The sequence below is a fragment of the Tachypleus tridentatus genome, chromosome 8 (genome assembly GCF_004210375.1).
Source record: "Tachypleus tridentatus isolate NWPU-2018 chromosome 8, ASM421037v1, whole genome shotgun sequence".
NCBI lineage: Eukaryota > Metazoa > Arthropoda > Merostomata > Xiphosura > Limulidae > Tachypleus > Tachypleus tridentatus.
The window spans coordinates 65,645,880-65,666,180 of record NC_134832.1 but is presented as its reverse complement, the minus strand read 5'-3'; the positions used below and the strand labels follow the sequence as shown (position 1 = coordinate 65,666,180).

The following is a 20,301-nucleotide window of genomic DNA, read 5'->3' as shown; positions in this document are numbered from 1 at the left end:
ACTTTTATGTTATATATATATATATATACACATACATATATATGCACACATAATATTAATAGGTACAAAGTATATAATGAGGTCCTGTTTTTAAAATGTGAATTTTTACACTACTAATATTTATGTTGTTGTAAAAATATATTTGTAAAAAATAACATATCGTGGTTATATTGTATTTACCTTTATTCATTTTAAAAAAATTCACAAAATCAAAGTAATTAAATTGGCAACAAAATTACACGTGATGAACTACCTGAAGCAGGAATCGTCTTGATGTCAATTTTGAGAACTGTGAAGATCAAAACAGAAAAAATTTGAATAACTTTGAAATTTATGTTTTCATTAGGTTAGTTGAATAAAAGTCATAGAAATATATTTGTATAACTTAAGATGTTTTATGAAATGATTCTATGAGAAACTGAAATAATAAATAAGTTTGCATAAATTATATGCATACATATCTTAACGTATATAAACTGTAGGTAAAAAATAAAAATAGATCAGGTTTCAATGTTCAAATACGTCCTATTGTTTTTCATCCATAAATTTCATGTTCTTATTCACAGTAAACCAAGAGACGAAATCATACACCGAATCTTGGGAACACTGTTATTTATTGTTAATATGATAATCATAATTTAATTAAAATCATTGATAGCTTAGTTTAAAAGACATTTTGTATGAACACTTGAAAGTAACCTTTCTAACACATAAATATCTAATTCGAAAGAAAAAATTATATATACACACATAAGTTTTGTAATACAATTGATCAAACTCAAGTTATGAAAGGATTACATGACCACATGGTAATTATTGTTAAACGAGACATAAAAAATTTTACAGTATAATCTGAAAAATGTAAACAGATATTCTTCAAATGCAAATAATGTATACAGTTAGAAAAGTTAAACTTGTAACCCTATTATTCAACACAATACCTAACAATTTCTCACCATTTAGAAACACTTTCAGAGTTGTAGAAAAAACATTCTAATTATTAATTATCTTGTCTCGTCAGTGTCGACAGCAACACAAAATTGACTTAGTTCTCTTCTTACAAAAAAATCGTAAGTTTATTTAATCAAAATATTTATGATCTTGCTGTGTTTACTGTATACCTATAAATCAAAAAATGATGATATTGTAAATAATCATTTTCTTACACTATAAACAGTTTTCGGTTACATATTTATCTTCTTTCAAACAGTAGCTTTATTCCACTATCATGTAACACAATGAAAAATAATTTTCTTGCTACTTTCTTTTCACACAACAGAATACACTTAATTTTATAGATATAAAATAAAAAATAGTAAAAATATGTCATCAGTCATCTAAGTACCTAAAAGCTAATCGGTATGTTTATTTCAAAAAAATTATATGTTTTAAGAGTTAAGAACTTATGATATATTTATATACATACTTTTCATATATACATATATCTACAGCTTTTTTTAATTGCTGCCATTAATTCTTTGTACCTTAGTAATGTATGTAAAGTATTATACGAGATATACATATTAATGTTTTATGTATCCCGAACTTACTGAAATCAAATGTACAAATAATTCTCTCCAGGTTAGAGTCCAGGTGATGATGACAGTTGAGACAGGAGTAAGGTGCTGAAGGACAACTTGTAGGTGGTTCTGGTGGAAATGGTGGATGTGGAGGATAAGTTACAGGATGTGGATAAGGCTGACAATATTGTAGTCTATTTTCAATTTTTCTGTCATTTTCCGAGTTATAACTGACGAGATACACTAGGTGTGTCAGCTGCACAACACCATATTTGTTGTCAACTTTACTCCAAGGATCTTTTACACTCAGTAAGATATACAAACCTGAAAGAAATATATTATGAATAACTGCATCAACAACTTCCTGTCAATAATTAGCACAAACTGTTTCCTTGCATTTACTTTGAAATACTTTAAGTGATATGACTGATGTGCAATATTTGTAACAAAGTTATGAACTTAAACAGATCAGTTCTTATCATCATGTTTTCAATGATCCATTCTTTTATACACAAAATGCAAGTTTTATGTTAAACATTATTCTTTATAATGCTGTTTTGTACCAAGCTCTTATTATCATTATAGAACAGTTTGTAGTTTAGAATAAATTATGAGATTGTATCACAACATTTGACTTTAGCAAGTAACCACATACAGTACTGAGTAAAAGCATTAGGACAAAATAAAAAAAGATTACATTTCAGGATACTTTTACAGAACATTGGAAAGTAAACCACAGTTGAAAGATGAAAATTTTATTATCCTTCACATTTAGTACAACAGAAACTCAGAGGAAGTTTTAGTTCAGTAAACTGGTAAAATATTTTGTGTGTCCACTTTTGTTTAAATAACTGCAACCAGTCTTTCAGGCATTGTTTCAATATACTTAGTCAAAGTTTCCTTTGGTATTTTACTCCAAATGTCTCTAATACACTTCTATTCAGTTTCTTTGGAAGTAGCTAAGATTTGTCAGGATTTAATATAACAAATCCTAGATCTGTACTATTTAGTTTAGACTGGGGCTTTGTGGGGTGAATGCATTATTTGAATGACTCCTGTAGCTTCTTTCTTAGCTAAACAATTTTCACATAGATTGGGTGAGTGTTTGAGGTCATTGTCTTCTTTGTCCTCTACTCATAATATTCTAACCACTGGGTATGCCTTAACAGATAAATATCTGATGGTATTATTCCACCTGTTATGCAAATGTCTTCTGATGCTTCAGTAGAAAAACACCCCCAAACCATTAACAGTCCAGTTTTTGTACTTTTGTTTTTAGCAAACGTGAATCTCCTGATAATAATTGAAGATCAAAGTAATGGTTTTTCTACCTTCAACACAACCAAGTGTTCCATTCTCACCGATTCTTCTTGATACTGTACATCTGAACATTTATCTCTCATTTGGTACATAGTCATTTATCTCCTGATTGAGATCAGTGACAGTCTTTTCTTCTGTTCTCAAGGCAGCATAAACGAAGACAGTTAATATCAGTAACATTGAATTCTGGTGTTCTGCCTCCTCTTTTCCTTGTTACAAATTTACTTGTCCCAGTCTCATGATTTACAGAGTACTTGACATTGTATGCAGCAATGTGTCACAGAGTACAAAGAGCATTTTGTAAAGCTTTTATGTGAAATTTCTGCTTGACTGATAATCCTCTACACTTTTTATGTCATGTCATCACATAAACTAAATATATATTGTGATAAAAACTATTTTTATCAAGGTTTATTTGTGAAGTCCTCTTAAATTGATTTCTTTTAGCATGTACCAAAATCATGTGCTAGCTTTTTCTATACAGTTACAACACTACATGGGATACCATGACAGCTATGTATGACCAGACATTTGATTAGAATGTTCATTTAGACAGAACCTTTAAAATGTGTTCTTGGTAGAAGTATGTGAGTGTTATAGAGAATGATAAGTATTCTCACCCTTTCCCATTCAATTGTCAACAGGGATCAGTGAAACATTACCACAGAGTGAGAATTTACATTCTCTAATAGCATGGAAGAATCAACTCCATAAAATGTAAAGAGTGAATAAACTATTTAAATAGTCCTATCACTTTTCCAGAGTCCACTATAAGTAATAGTATACAGAACAGAAATTTGAAAATAAGAGGAAAACCTAATGTAAATTCAAAGTTCAAAAAACAGATTTTTTAACAAAAAATTTTTTAAAGTTTTGAGTCATCCAATAAGTAATGTCCAAAAATATAATAAAGAAAGTGCATTATTATTTCTGACTTTGTAGAAGATTCTAATGATTAAAATATGAAGTAGGACATGTATAAAAATATTTAGATAAATAAAAGAAACTAACCTAACTCTACTTTTTCAGATCATTAAGCAAATAAACACTTATGAAGACAGATTTGTCTGAGGAGCACATTAGAGCTATATGAGTTTAAAAAAGGCAACAGTGAAGCAGAAGCTAAATGAAACATTCAAAGTGTTTATGGTGCACTCTCTCAATGAGAAAAAATGTTGAAGGTGATTTTACAAGTTCAGATCAAGTGAGACAGCTTAAGTGATGCAGCACATTCAAGTTGTCCTGCTGAGTTTAATGGTGATTTGCTGCTGGCTGCACTTGATAAAGATTGTGCTTTAACAGTTAAAAACTAGCACAGAAGCTTATTTCAACCCATTGAACAGCTCACCGTCATCTGCAACACCTTGGAAAGATGTCAAAAGTTGGAAAATGGGTCCCCCAGGATTTGACAAAAGTCAACCTAAGAGCAATTGTGGACATTTGCACTTCTGTGCACTCTCACGAATGTAACACATCTTTTTTGGACTGGTTAGTGAGTGGAGATGAAAAATGAAAATTTGATAATAATATTAAGTGCTGCCGACAATGGCTCAGTGCAGGTAAACTGGTTAAAGCACAGCCCAAAATAGACCTCTATACCCTAGGAAAGTCTTATTAAGCATTTGGTGAGATATTGTTGGTGTGATCCATTTTGAGTTGTTGCCACTTAATGTTACGATTACATCAGTTAGAGCACTTGAATGTTGCAATGAAAGAAAAGAGTCCTGCTTTGATCAATCATAAAGGTGTTGTGTTACATCAAGATAATGCACAGCCCCATTCAGCAAGGATTACATCTGTAAAGATTGAAGAGCTAGACTAGGAAAAACTTCCACATCCTCCTTATTCTCCAGACCTTGTCCCATCTCATTATCATCCATTCTGAAGTTTGCAGAACTATATTGATGGAAAAGAGCTTGGAACACATGAAGATGTCAAAACTACCCTCTTTACATTCTTTTCCTGCAAACCCCAAGAATTTTATGTAAGTGGCATTTAGAAGCTTGTGAATCCTTGACAGGAAGTAATTAATAATAATGGAACATACATTATTGATTAAATAACATTAAAAGCATTTGAAATCCTTTCCGTTTTTCTGAACCTAAAACTGGACATTACTCATGTGATGACCTTATAGTAATACTACAGTAGCCCCTTTAATCCACTGAATTCAAATATTATATATTTATTTGGACTATATGTATAATTTCTTAATTATGTTTTAATCTTATTCCGTAAGCTAAGAGATTTTATGGTGATTGAATAAATAATTACATGCATTATTAAATGAGAAAATTATATTTACATGGCCCTTAACTGGTGTCACTCTTCTCATTAATTAGTTTCTAGTGGACGACAGTTTACTAATGTAACAGTGAGTTAAATTTGTGTTATTAAACATTATTTTTGTACATATAATATTATTCCCAGGTAATAAATGAAACAATGTTGTTGTTATTTCTTGAATTTAAGGTTTGTTTAGAACACAATCTGTCTTTGCATGTTTATTGGGCATGTATATGAAAGTTATGATGAGTATTTAACTGATACTCAAACTGAAATGTGCTCCTTCTACAGAGCTCTACGTTGTGGGCTCTTTCTTCTGATTAATGTGCATATATGAGTCATTAACATTCACTTCATTAGTTCAGCCAGGGCAAATGAATTGGTAGCAAATACAAAAGTTCAAGTCCTCTAACTATGATATTTTATTAAACTTATGGACATTGAACATGCCCTTTTATGTTAGCATCTAGAGAACAGTAAATGATACACAGTATCTTAATTCTCAGTTAACATGAATGGTAATGTTTCAGCAGTAGTTTTCATACTTTTTCATTTTGATTCAAGAAAATATCATAGATCATTCTCAGATTATAAGTGTTAAAGTCAGAAGTAGGTGTGGGGATGTTCCTCCTGTAGCTAGACTGCAAAGTGTACTATAGGATAAAACTTTATATAGTTCTGTAACACATCCTTCAAATTTGTATAAATGGTGTAGCTAATGGATTTATTTTGATTTAGTTTATTAAAAATTCGACAACCTTTCATAAAAACTTTTAACTAACAAACACACAATCCAGTATAATGAGTTCAGTCTTTGAAGTTTCAGAACTTTAAGAAATTATTTAAATTTCAAAAATCAAAGTTGAAGTTTGTATTAAATAAAAACATGTTCCCATGATACTATCTTGTAATCTTGGAAGAGTGCCACAGAAACAGAAGGTAGAGAAAAGAAAAGAGAAAAATTTAATTAACAATGAAAGTCTAAGAAGATAGTGCATTGTAAACAATTAACCCCAAATGTCTTACATTCCTATTATCATATAAATATCTATTACTTTTACATGTTATTTATTAGTATTATTACCACAATACAAGTTGTATTTCCTTGTTTAAAATGTCTATTATATTTTATATTATATAACGTAATGTTTATGGTTAAAAAGATATGCATACAAGAATTTTCCCAAGTGATATACTATAAAACTGGTAGTAAATAAATAACATTCACATAAAATCTTAATCATATTGCTCAAGAGAGAGTGTTGAATGAGAAATACCTGAATTTTAAACAGTTTTATTTAGATTTCATGTAAAAAGATCACACATATTATGCATGTACTGAGTTCCTAATAGGAATTTACATGTATTAAAACTTCAGTCATAAAACACTGATCCATATTAGTCACTTATATGATGTTTTACTGTTATGAAAAGATAATTAGTAAAATGTAAAGAAAACTCTAAGTGGTAAAATATACATTCAAACAATATTCTCAAAATCAAGTTCATTGACAAACACAAAAAAGAATATATGAGTTATATTCTTTCTTTAATTTAAAGTATAACAACACATGTCATAAGAAAATGTACATAAATACTGTTACAAGAAACAACTGTATCTCATGAAGTATAAGTAAGTTTTATATGCTTCAACATCTATGCCTATAACTTACCAACTTTCAACTGATCGCAATAGCAGCCACTTTTCACACTGTAGGTAATCTCATATCCAAATTCATATTTGTTACCTTTGTAGAACTTGACAATTACAAACTTTCCACAGGGATGTTTATATTCTAAAAAAACAAATTTGTCATAAGGCCAACTTAAAAACACTAAAAAAAGTCCATGCAAAATTATTAGAGGATTAATAATTTGGTTTCTTAATATTTATATTATACAGTTTCTGTAATTAATATTAACCAAAGTAAAAAACTACTTAATGTTTTTATTTTACTGATAAAAAATTTCAATTAAGTTATTCACTTAAATTTTACTTTTATGTTATATATATATATACACATACATATATATGCACACATAATATTAATAGGTACAAAGTATATAATGACGTCCTATTTTTAAAATGTGAATTTTTACACTACTAATATTTATGTTGTTGTAAAAAATATATTTGTAAAAAATAACATATCGTGGTTATATTGTATTTACCTTTATTCATTTTAAAAAATTCACAAAATCAATGTAATTAAATTGGCAACAAAATTACATGTGATGAACTACCTGAAGCAGGAATCGTCTTGATGTCAATTTTGAGAACTGTGAAGATCAAAAGAGAAAAAATTTGAATAACTTTGAAATTTATGTTTTCATTAGGTTAGTTGAATAAAAGTCATAGAAATATATTTGTATAACTTAAGATGTTTTATGAAATGACTCTATGAGAAACTGAAATAATAAATAAGTTTGCATAAATTATATGCATACATATCTTAACGTATATAAACTGTAGGTAAAAAATAAAAATAGATCAGGTTTCAATGTTCAAATACGTCCTATTGTTTTCATCCATAAATTTCATGTTCTTATTCACAGTAAACCAAGAGACGAAATCATACACCGAATCTTGGGAACACTGTTATTTATTGTTAATATGATAATCATAATTTAATTAAAATCATAGATAGCTTAGTTTGAAAGACATTTTGTATGAACACTTGAAAGTAACCTTTCTAACACATAAATATCTAATTCGAAAGAAAAAATTATATATACACACATAAGTTTTGTAATACAATTGATCAAACTCAAGTTATGAAAGGATTACATGACCACATGGTAATTATTGTTAAATGAGACATAAAAAATTTTACAGTATAATCTCAAAAATGTAAACAGATATTCTTCAAATGCAAATGATGTATACAGTTAGAAAAGTTAAACTTGTAACCCTATTATTCAACACAATACCTAACAATTTCTCACCATTTAGAAACACTTTCAGAGTTGTAGAAAAAACATTCTAATTATTAATTATCTTGTCTCGTCAGTGTCTACAGCAAAACAAAATTGACAGCAAAACAAAATTGACTTAGTTCTCTTCTTAGTTCTCTTCTTACAAAAAAATCGTAAGTTTATTTAATCAAAATATTTATGATCTTGCTGTGTTTACTGTATACCTATAAATCAAAAAATGATGATATTGTAAATCATCATTTTCTTACACTATAAAGAGTTTTCGGTTAAATATTTATCTTCTTTCAAACAGTAGCTTTATTCCACTATCATGTAACACAATGAAAAATAATTTTCTTGCTACTTTCTTTTCACACAACAGAATACACTTAATTTTATAGGTATAAAATAAAGAATAGTAAAAATATGTCATCAGTCATCTAAGTACCTAAAAGCTAATCGGTATGTTTATTTCAAAAAATTATATGTTTTAAGAGTTAAGAACTTATGATATATTTATATACATACTTTTCATATATACATATATCTACAGCTTTTTTTAATTGCTGCCATTAATTCTTTGTTCCTTAGTAATGTATGTAAAGTATTATAAGAGATATACATACTAATGTTTTATGTATCCCAAACTTACTGAAATCAAATGTACAAATAATTCTCTCCAGTTTAGAGTCCAGGTGATGATGACAGTTGAGACAGGAGTAAGGTGCTGAAGGACAACTTGTAGGTGGTTCTGGTGGAAATGGTGGAAGTGGAGGATAAGTTACAGGATGTGGATAAGGCTGACAATATTGTAGTCTATTTTCAATTTTTCTGTCATTTTCCGAGTTATAACTGACGAGATACACTAGGTGTGTCAGCTGCACAACACCATATTTGTTGTCAACTTTACTCCAAGGATCTTTTACACTCAGTAAGATATACAAACCTGAAAGAAATATATTATGAATAACTGCATCAACAACTTCCTGTCAATAATTAGCACAAACTGTTTCCTTGCATTTACTTTGAAATACTTTAAGTGATATGACTGATGTGCAATATTCGTTACAAAGTTATTAACTTAAACAGATCAGTTCTTATCATCATGTTTTCAATGTTCCATTCTTTTATACACAAAATGCAAGTTTTTATGTTTAACATTATTCTTTATAATGCTGTTTTGTACCAAGCTCTTATTATCATTATAGAACAGTTTGTAGTTTAGAATAAATTATGAGATTGTATCACAACATTTGACTTTAGCAAGTAACCACATACAGTACTGGGTAAAAGCATTAGGACAAAATAAAAAAAAATTACATTTCAGGATACTTTTACAGAACATTGGAAAGTAAACCACAGTTGAAAGATGAAAATTTTATTATCCTTCACATTTAGTACAACAGAAACTCAGAGGAAGTTTTAGTTCAGTAAACTGGTAAAATATTTTGTGTGTCCACTTTTGTTTAAATAACTGCAACCAGTCTTTCAGGCATTGTTGCAATATACTTAGTCAAAGTTTCCTTTGGTATTTTACTCCAAAAGTCTCTAATACACTTCTATTCTGTTTCTTTGGAAGTAGCTAAGATTTGTCAGGATTTAATATAACAAATCCTAGATCTGTACTATTTAGTTTGGACTGGGGCTTTGTGGGGGTGAATGCATTATTTGAATGACTCCTGTAGCTTCTTTCTTAGCTAAACAACTTTCACATAGATTGGGTGAGTGTTTGAGGTCATTGTCTTCTTTGTCCTCTACTCATAATATTCTAACCACTGGGTATGCCTTGGCAGATAAATATCTGATGGTATTATTCCACCTGTTATGCAAATGTCTTCTGATGCTTCAGTAGAAAAACACCCCCAAACCATCACACTGCCTGCTCCATGTTTCATGGTGAGTGCTAAACACTGAGGTAAATATCTTTCACTGTTGGACATACAACCTATGTTTTCACCCAAATATTTCAAACTTGGACACATCCATTTATAACACCCTTTTCCAATCATTAACAGTCCAGTTTTTGTACTTTTGTTTTTAGCAAACGTGAATCTCCTGATAATAATTGAAGATCAAAGTAATGGTTTTTCTATCTTCAACACAACCAAGTGTTCCATTCTCACTGATTCTTCTTGATACTGTACATCTGAACATTTATCTCTCATTTGGTACATAGTCATTTATCTCCTGATTGAGATCAGTGACAGTCTTTTCTTCTGTTCTCAAGGCAGCATAAACGAAGACAGTTAATATCAGTAATATTGAATTCTGGTGTTCTGCCTCCTCTTTTCCTTGTTACAAATTTACTTGTCCCAGTCTCATGATTTACAGAGTACTTGACATTGTATGCAGCAATGTGTCACAGAGTACAAAGAGCATTTTGTAAAGCTTTTATATGAAATTTCTGCTTGACTGATAATCCTCTACACTTTTTGTGTCATGTCATCACATAAACTAAATATATATTGTGATAAAAAACTATTTTTATCAAGGTTTATTTGTGAAGTCCTCTTAAATTGATTTCTTTTAGCATGTACCAAAATCATGTGCTAGCTTTTTCTATACAGTTACAACACTACATGGGATACCATGACAGCTATGTATGACCAGACATTTGATTAGAATGTTCATTTAGACAGAACCTTTAAAATGTGTTCTTGGTAGAAGTATGTGAGTGTTATAGAGAATGATAAGTATTCTCACCCTTTCCCATTCAATTGTCAACAGGGATCAGTGAAACATTACCACAGAGTGAGAATTTACATTCTCTAATAGCATGGAAGAATCAACTCCATAAAATGTAAAGAGTGAATAAACTATTTAAATAGTCCTATCACTTTTCCAGAGTCCACTATAAGTAATAGTATACAGAACAGAAATTTGAAAATAAGAGGAAAACCTAATGTAAATTCAAAGTTCAAAAAACAGATTTTAACAAAAATTTTTTAAAGTTTTGAGTCATCCAATAAGTAATGTCCAAAAATATAATAAAGAAAGTGCATTATTATTTCTGACTTTGTAGAAGATTCTAATGATTAAAATATGAAGTAGGACATGTATAAAAATATTTAGATAAATAAAAGAAACTAACCTAACTCTACTTTTTCAGATCATTAAGCAAATAAACACTTATGAAGACAGATTTGTCTGAGGAGCACATTAGAGCTATATGAGTTTAAAAAAGGCAACAGTGAAGCAGAAGCTAAATGAAACATTCAAAGTGTTTATGGTGCACTCTCTCAATGAGAAAAAATGTTGAAGGTGATTTTACAAGTTCAGATCAAGTGAGACAGCTTAAGTGATGCAGCACATTCAAGTTGTCCTGCTGAGTTTAATGGTGATTTGCTGCTGGCTGCACTTGATAAAGATTGTGCTTTAACAGTTAAAAACTAGCACAGAAGCTTATTTCAACCCATTGAACAGCTCACCGTCATCTGCAACACCTTGGAAAGATGTCAAAAGTTGGAAAATGGGTCCCCAAGGATTTGACAAAAGTCAACCTAAGAGCAATTGTGGACATTTGCACTTCTGTGCACTCTCACGAATGTAACACATCTTTTTTGGACTGGTTAGTGAGTGGAGATGAAAAATGAAAATTTGATAATAATATTAAGTGCTGCCGACAATGGCTCAGTGCAGGTAAACTGGTTAAAGCACAGCCCAAAATAGACCTCTATACCCTAGGAAAGTCTTATTAAGCATTTGGTGAGATATTGTTGGTGTGATCCATTTTGAGTTGTTGCCACTTAATGTTACGATTACATCAGTTAGAGCACTTGAATGTTGCAATGAAAGAAAAGAGTCCTGCTTTGATCAATCATAAAGGTGTTGTGTTACATCAAGATAATGCACAGCCCCATTCAGCAAGGATTACATCTGTAAAGATTGAAGAGCTAGACTAGGAAAAACTTCCACATCCTCCTTATTCTCCAGACCTTGTCCCATCTCATTATCATCCATTCTGAAGTTTGCAGAACTATATTGATGGAAAAGAGCTTGGAACACATGAAGATGTCAAAACTACCCTCTTTACATTCTTTTCCTGCAAACCCCAAGAATTTTATGTAAGTGGCATTTAGAAGCTTGTGAATCCTTGACAGGAAGTAATTAATAATAATGGAACATACATTATTGATTAAATAACATTAAAAGCATTTGAAATCCTTTCCGTTTTTCTGAACCTAAAACTGGACATTACTCATGTGATGACCTTATAGTAATACTACAGTAGCCCCTTTAATCCACTGAATTCAAATATTATATATTTATTTGGACTATATGTATAATTTCTTAATTATGTTTTAATCTTATTCCGTAAGCTAAGAGATTTTATGGTGATTGAATAAATAATTACATGCATTATTAAATGAGAAAATTATATTTACATGGCCCTTAACTGGTGTCACTCTTCTCATTAATTAGTTTCTAGTGGACGACAGTTTACTAATGTAACAGTGAGTTAAATTTGTGTTATTAAACATTATTTTTGTACATATAATATTATTCCCAGGTAATAAATGAAACAATGTTGTTGTTATTTCTTGAATTTAAGGTTTGTTTAGAACACAATCTGTCTTTGCATGTTTATTGGGCATGTATATCAAAGTTATGATTAGTATTTAGCTGATACTCAAACTGAAATGTGCTCCTTCTACAGAGCTCTACGTTGTGGGCTCTTTCTTCTGATTAATGTGCATATATGAATCATTAACATTCACTTCATTAGTTCAGCCAGGGCAAATGAATTGGTAGCAAATACAAAAGTTCAAGTCCTCTAACTATGATATTTTATTAAACTTATGGACATTGAACATGCCCTTTTATGTTAGCATCTAGAGAACAGTAAATGATACACAGTATCTTAATTCTCAGTTAACATGAATGGTAATGTTTCAGCAGTAGTTTTCATACTTTTTCATTTTGATTCAAGAAAATATCATAGATCATTCTCAGATTATAAGTGTTAAAGTCAGAAGTAGGTGTGGGGATGTTCCTCCTGTAGCTAGACTGCAAAGTGTACTATAGGATAAAACTTTATATAGTTCTGTAACACATCCTTCAAATTTGTATAAATGGTGTAGCTAATGGATTTATTTTGATTTAGTTTATTAAAAATTCGACAACCTTTCATAAAACTTTTAACTTACAAACACACAATCCAGTATAATGAGTTCAGTCTTTGAAGTTTCAGAACTTTAAGAAATTATTTAAATTTCAAAAAATCAAAGTTGAAGTTTGTATTAAATAAAAACATGTTCCCATGATACTATCTTGTAATCTTGGAAGAGTGCCACAGAAACAGAAGGTAGAGAAAAGAAAAGAGAAAAATTTAATTAACAATGAAAGTCTAAGAAGATAGTGCATTGTAAACAATTAACCCCAAATGTCTTACATTCCTATTATCATATAAATATCTATTACTTTTACATGTTATTTATTAGTATTATTACCACAATACAAGTTGTATTTCCTTGTTTAAAATGTCTATTATATTTTATTTTATATAACGTAATGTTTATGGTTAAAAAGATATGCATGCAAGAATTTTCCCAAGTGAAATACTATAAAACTGGTAGTAAATAAATAACACACATAAAATCTTAATCATATTGCTCAAGAGGAAGTGTTGAATGAGAAATACCTGAATTTTAAACAGTTTTATTTAGATTTCATGTAAAAAGATCACACATATTATGCATGTACTGAGTTCCTAATAGGAATTTAAATGTATTAAAACTTCAGTCATAAAACACTGATCCATATTAGTCACTTATATGATGTTTTACTGTTATGGAAAGATAATTAGTAAAATGTAAAGAAAACTCTAAGTGGTAAAATATACATTCAAACAATATTCTCAAAATCAAGTTCATTGACAAACACAAAAAAGAATATATGAGTTATATTCTTTCTTTAATTTAAAGTATAACAACACATGTCATAAGAAAATGTACATAAATACTGTTACAAAAAACAACTGTATCTCATGAAGTATAAGTAAGTTTTATATGCTTCAACATCTATGCCTATAACTTACCAACTTTCAACTGATCGCAATAGCAGCCACTTTTCACACTGTAGGTAATCTCATATCCAAATTCATATTTGTTACCTTTGTAGAACTTGACAATTACAAACTTTCCACAGGAATGTTTATATTCTAAAAAAACAAATTTGTCATAAGGCCAACTTAAAAACACTAAAAAAAGTCCATGCAAAATTATTAAAGGATTAATAATTTGGTTTCTTAATATTTATATTATACAGTTTCTGTAATTAATTTTAACCAAAGTAAAAACTACTTAATGTTTTTATTTTACTGATAAAAAATTTCAATTAAGTTATTCACTTAAATTTTACTTTTATGTTATATATATATATATATATACACATACATATATATGCACACATAATATTAATAGGTACAAAGTATATAATGACGTCCTATTTTTAAAATGTGAATTTTTACACTACTAATATTTATGTTGTTGTAAAAATATATTTGTAAAAAATAACATATCGTGGTTATATTGTATTTACCTTTATTCATTTTAAAAAAATTCACAAAATCAATGTAATTAAATTAGCAACAAAATTACACGTGATGAACTACCTGAAGCAGGAATCGTCTTGATGTCAATTTTGAGAACTGTGAAGATCAAAACAGAAAAAATTTGAATAACTTTGAAATTTATGTTTTCATTAGGTTAGTTGAATAAAAGTCATAGAAATATATTTGTATAACTTAAGATGTTTTATGAAATGACTCTATGAGAAACTGAAATAATAAATAAGTTTGCATAAATTATATGCATACATATCTTAACGTATATAAACTGTAGGTAAAAAATAAAAATAGATCAGGTTTCAATGTTCAAATACGTCCTATTGTTTTTCATCCATAAATTTCATGTTCTTATTCACAGTAAACCAAGAGACGAAATCATACACCGAATCTTGGGAACACTGTTATTTATTGTTAATATGATAATCATAATTTAATTAAAATCATAGATAGCTTAGTTTGAAAGACATTTTGTATGAACACTTGAAAGTAACCTTTCTAACACATAAATATCTAATTCGAAAGAAAAATTATATATACACACATAAGTTTTGTAATACAATTGATCAAACTCAAGTTATGAAAGGATTACATGACCACATGGTAATTATTGTTAAATGAGACATAAAAAATTTTACAGTATAATCTCAAAAATGTAAACAGATATTCTTCAAATGCAAATGATGTATACAGTTAGAAAAGTTAAACTTGTAACCCTATTATTCAACACAATACCTAACAAATTCTCACCATTTAGAAACACTTTCAGAGTTGTAGAAAAAACATTCTAATTATTAATTATCTTGTCTCGTCAGTGTCTACAGCAAAACAAAATTGACTTAGTTCTCTTCTTACAAAAAATTCTAAATAATTAGAAAAAACATTCTAATTATTAATTATCTTGTCTCGTCAGTGTCTACAGCAAAACAAAATTGACTTAGTTCTCTTCTTACAAAAAATTCTAAATAATTAGAAAAAACATTCTAATTATTAATTATCTTGTCTCGTCAGTGTCTACAGCAAAACAAAATTGACTTAGTTCTCTTCTTACAAAAAATTCGTAAGTTTATTTAATAAAATATTTATGATCTTGCTGTGTTTACTGTATACCTATAAATCAAAAAATGATGTTATTGTAAATCATCATTTTCTTACACTATAAACAGTTTTCGGTTAAATATTTATCTTCTTTCAAACAGTAGCTTTATTCCACTATCATGTAACACAATGAAAAATAATTTTCTTGCTACTTTCTTTTCACACAACAGAATACACTTAATTTTATAGGTATAAAATAAAGAATAGTAAAAATATGTCATCAGTCATCTAAGTACCTAAAAGCTAATCGGTATGTTTATTTCAAAAAATTATATGTTTTAAGAGTTAAGAACTTATGATATATTTATATACATACTTTTCATATATACATATATCTACAGCTTTTTTTAATTGCTGCCATTAATTCTTTGTTCCTTAGTAATGTATGTAAAGTATTATATGAGATATACATATTAATGTTTTATGTATCCCAAACTTACTGAAATCAAATGTACAAATAATTCTCTCCAGTTTAGAGTCCAGGTGATGATGACAGTTGAGACAGGAGTAAGGTGCTGAAGGACAACTTGTAGGTGGTTCTGGTGGAAATGGTGGATGTGGAGGGTAAGTTACAGGATGTGGATAAGGCTGACAATATTGTAGTCTATTTTCAATTTTTCTGTCATTTTCCGAGTTATAACTGACGAGATACACTAGGTGTGTCAGCTGCACAACACCATATTTGTTGTCAACTTTACTCCAAGGATCTTTTACACTCAGTAAGATATACAAACCTGAAAGAAATATATTATGAATAACTGCATCAACAACTTCCTGTCAATAATTAGCACAAACTGTTTCCTTGCATTTACTTTGAAATACTTTAAGTGATATGACTGATGTGCAATATTCGTTACAAAGTTATTAACTTAAACAGATCAGTTCTTATCATCATGTTTTCAATGTTCCATTCTTTTATACACAAAATGCAAGTTTTTTATGTTTAACATTATTCTTTATAATGCTGCTTTGTACCAAGCTCTTATTATCATTATAGAACAGTTTGTAGTTTAGAATAAATTATGAGATTGTATCACAACATTTGACTTTAGCAAGTAACCACATACAGTACTGGGTAAAAGCATTAGGACAAAATAAAAAAAAAAATTACATTTCAGGATACTTTTACAGAACATTGGAAAGTAAACCACAGTTGAAAGATGAAAATTTTATTATCCTTCACATTTAGTACAACAGAAACTCAGAGGAAGTTTTAGTTCAGTAAACTGGTAAAATATTTTGTGTGTCTACTTTTGTTTAAATAACTGCAACCAGTCTTTCAGGCATTGTTGCAATATACTTAGTCAAAGTTTCCTTTGGTATTTTACTCCAAAAGTCTCTAATACACTGCTATTCAGTTTCTTTGGAAGTAGCTAAGATTTGTCAGGATTTAATATAACAAATCCTAGACCTGTACTATTTAGTTTAGACTGGGGCTTTGTGGGGGGGTGAATGCATTATTTGAATGACTCCTGTAGCTTCTTTCTTAGCTAAACAACTTTCACATAGATTGGGTGAGTGTTTGAGGTCATTGTCTTCTTTGTCCTCTACTCATAATATTCTAACCACTGGGTATGCCTTGGCAGATAAATATCTGATGGTATTATTCCACCTGTTATGCAAATGTCTTCTGATGCTTCAGTAGAAAAACACCCCCAAACCATCACACTGCCTGCTCCATGTTTCATGGTGAGTGCTAAACACTGAGGTAAATATCTTTCACTGTTGGACATACAACCTATGTTTTCACCCAAATATTTCAAACTTGGACACATCCATTTATAACACCCTTTTCCAATCATTAACAGTCCAGTTTTTGTACTTTTGTTTTTAGCAAACGTGAATCTCCTGATAATAATTGAAGATCAAAGTAATGGTTTTTCTATCTTCAACACAACCAAGTGTTCCACTCTCACTGATTCTTCTTGATACCGTACATCTGAACATTTATCTCTCATTTGGTACATAGTCATTTATCTCCTGATTGAGATCAGTGACAGTCTTTTCTTCTGTTCTCAAGGCAGCATAAACGAAGACAGTTAATATCAGTAACATTGAATTCTGGTGTTCTGCCTCCTCTTTTCCTTGTTACAAATTTACTTGTCCCAGTCTCATGATTTACAGAGTACTTGACATTGTATGCAGCAATGTGTCACAGAGTACAAAGAGCATTTTGTAAAGCTTTTATGTGAAATTTCTGCTTGACTGATAATCCTCTACACTTTTTGTGTCATGTCATCACATAAACTAAATATATATTGTGATAAAAACTATTTTTATCAAGGTTTATTTGTGAAGTCCTCTTAAATTGATTTCTTTTAGCATGTACCAAAATCATGTGCTAGCTTTTTCTATACAATTACAACACTACATGGGATACCATGACAGCTATGTATGACCAGACATTTGATTAGAATGTTCATTTAGACAGAACCTTTAAAATGTGTTCTTGGTAGAAGTATGTGAGTGTTATAGAGAATGATAAGTATTCTCACCCTTTCCCATTCAATTGTCAACAGGGATCAGTGAAACATTACCACAGAGTGAGAATTTACATTCTCTAATAGCATGGAAGAATCAACTCCATAAAATGTAAAGAGTGAATAAACTATTTAAATAGTCCTATCACTTTTCCAGAGTCCACTATAAGTAATAGTATACAGAACAGAAATTTGAAAATAAGAGGAAAACCTAATGTAAATTCAAAGTTCAAAAAACAGATTTTTTAACAAAAAATTTTTTAAAGTTTTGAGTCATCCAATAAGTAATGTCCAAAAATATAATAAAGAAAGTGCATTATTATTTCTGACTTTGTAGAAGATTCTAATGATTAAAATATGAAGTAGGACATGTATAAAAATATTTAGATAAATAAAAGAAACTAACCTAACTCTACTTTTTCAGATCATTAAGCAAATAAACACTTATGAAGACAGATTTGTCTGAGGAGCACATTAGAGCTATATGAGTTTAAAAAGGCAACAGTGAAGCAGAAGCTAAATGAAACATTCAAAGTGTTTATGGTGCACTCTCTCAATGAGAAAAAATGTTGAAGGTGATTTTACAAGTTCAGATCAAGTGAGACAGCTTAAGTGATGCAGCACATTCAAGTTGTCCTGCTGAGTTTAATGGTGATTTGCTGCTGGCTGCACTTGATAAAGATTGTGCTTTAACAGTTAAAAACTAGCACAGAAGCTTATTTCAACCCATTGAACAGCTCACCGTCATCTGCAACACCTTGGAAAGATGTCAAAAGTTGGAAAATGGGTCCCCAAGGATTTGACAAAAGTCAACCTAAGAGCAATTGTGGACATTTGCACTTCTGTGCACTCTCACGAATGTAACACATCTTTTTTGGACTGGTTAGTGAGTGGAGATGAAAAATGAAAATTTGATAATAATATTAAGTGCTGCCGACAATGGCTCAGTGCAGGTAAACTGGTTAAAGCACAGCCCAAAATAGACCTCTATACCCTAGGAAAGTCTTATTAAGCATTTGGTGAGATATTGTTGGTGTGATCCATTTTGAGTTGTTGCCACTTAATGTTACGATTACATCAGTTAGAGCACTTGAATGTTGCAATGAAAGAAAAGAGTCCTGCTTTGATCAATCATAAAGGTGTTGTGTTACATCAAGATAATGCACAGCCCCATTCAGCAAGGATTACATCTGTAAAGATTGAAGAGCTAGACTAGGAAAAACTTCCACATCCTCCTTATTCTCCAGACCTTGTCCCATCTCATTATCATCCATTCTGAAGTTTGCAGAACTATATTGATGGAAAAGAGCTTGGAACACATGAAGATGTCAAAACTACCCTCTTTACATTCTTTTCCTGCAAACCCCAAGAATTTTATGTAAGTGGCATTTAGAAGCTTGTGAATCCTTGACAGGAAGTAATTAATAATAATGGAACATACATTATTGATTAAATAACATTAAAAGCATTTGAAATCCTTTCCGTTTTTCTGAACCTAAAACTGGACATTACTCATGTGATGACCTTATAGTAATACTACAGTAGCCCCTTTAATCCACTGAATTCAAATATTATATATTTATTTGGACTATATGTATAATTTCTTAATTATGTTTTAATCTTATTCCGTAAGCTAAGAGATTTTATGGTGATTGAATAAATAATTACATGCATTATTAAATGAGAAAATTATATTTACATGGCCCTTAACTGGTGTCACTCTTCTCATTAATTAGTTTCTAGTGGACGACAGTTTACTAATGTAACAGTGAGTTAAATTTGTGTTATTAAACATTATTTTTGTACATATAATATTATTCCCAGGTAATAAATGAAACAATGTTGTTGTTATTTCTTGAATTTAAGGTTTGTTTAGAACACAATCTGTCTTTGCATGTTTATTGGGCATGTATATCAAAGTTATGATTAGTATTTAGCTGATACTCAAACTGAAATGTGCTCCTTCTACAGAGCTCTACGTTGTGGGCTCTTTCTTCTGATTAATGTGCATATATGAATCATTAACATTCACTTCATTAGTTCAGCCAGGGCAAATGAATTGGTAGCAAATACAAAAGTTCAAGTCCTCTAACTATGATATTTTATTAAACTTATG

At 29.8% G+C, this 20,301-nt stretch overlaps 1 protein-coding gene across 1 annotated transcript in view; it reads right to left on the bottom strand.

Annotated features, from left to right (window-relative positions):
* The window catches only part of LOC143223917 (uncharacterized), a 139,453-nt gene that overhangs the window by 8,918 nt on the left and 110,234 nt on the right, over nt 1-20,301 (bottom strand). Inside the window, exons 40-47 of the mRNA XM_076452391.1 lie at nt 16,146-16,439; nt 14,656-14,691; nt 14,080-14,202; nt 8,695-8,988; nt 7,371-7,406; nt 6,800-6,922; nt 1,551-1,844; nt 254-289 (exon numbers count right to left, since the gene is read on the bottom strand). Of these exons, the coding sequence (XP_076308506.1) occupies nt 254-289; nt 1,551-1,844; nt 6,800-6,922; nt 7,371-7,406; nt 8,695-8,988; nt 14,080-14,202; nt 14,656-14,691; nt 16,146-16,439 (1,236 nt within the window). The remainder of the gene's footprint in view (nt 1-253; nt 290-1,550; nt 1,845-6,799; nt 6,923-7,370; nt 7,407-8,694; nt 8,989-14,079; nt 14,203-14,655; nt 14,692-16,145; nt 16,440-20,301) is intronic.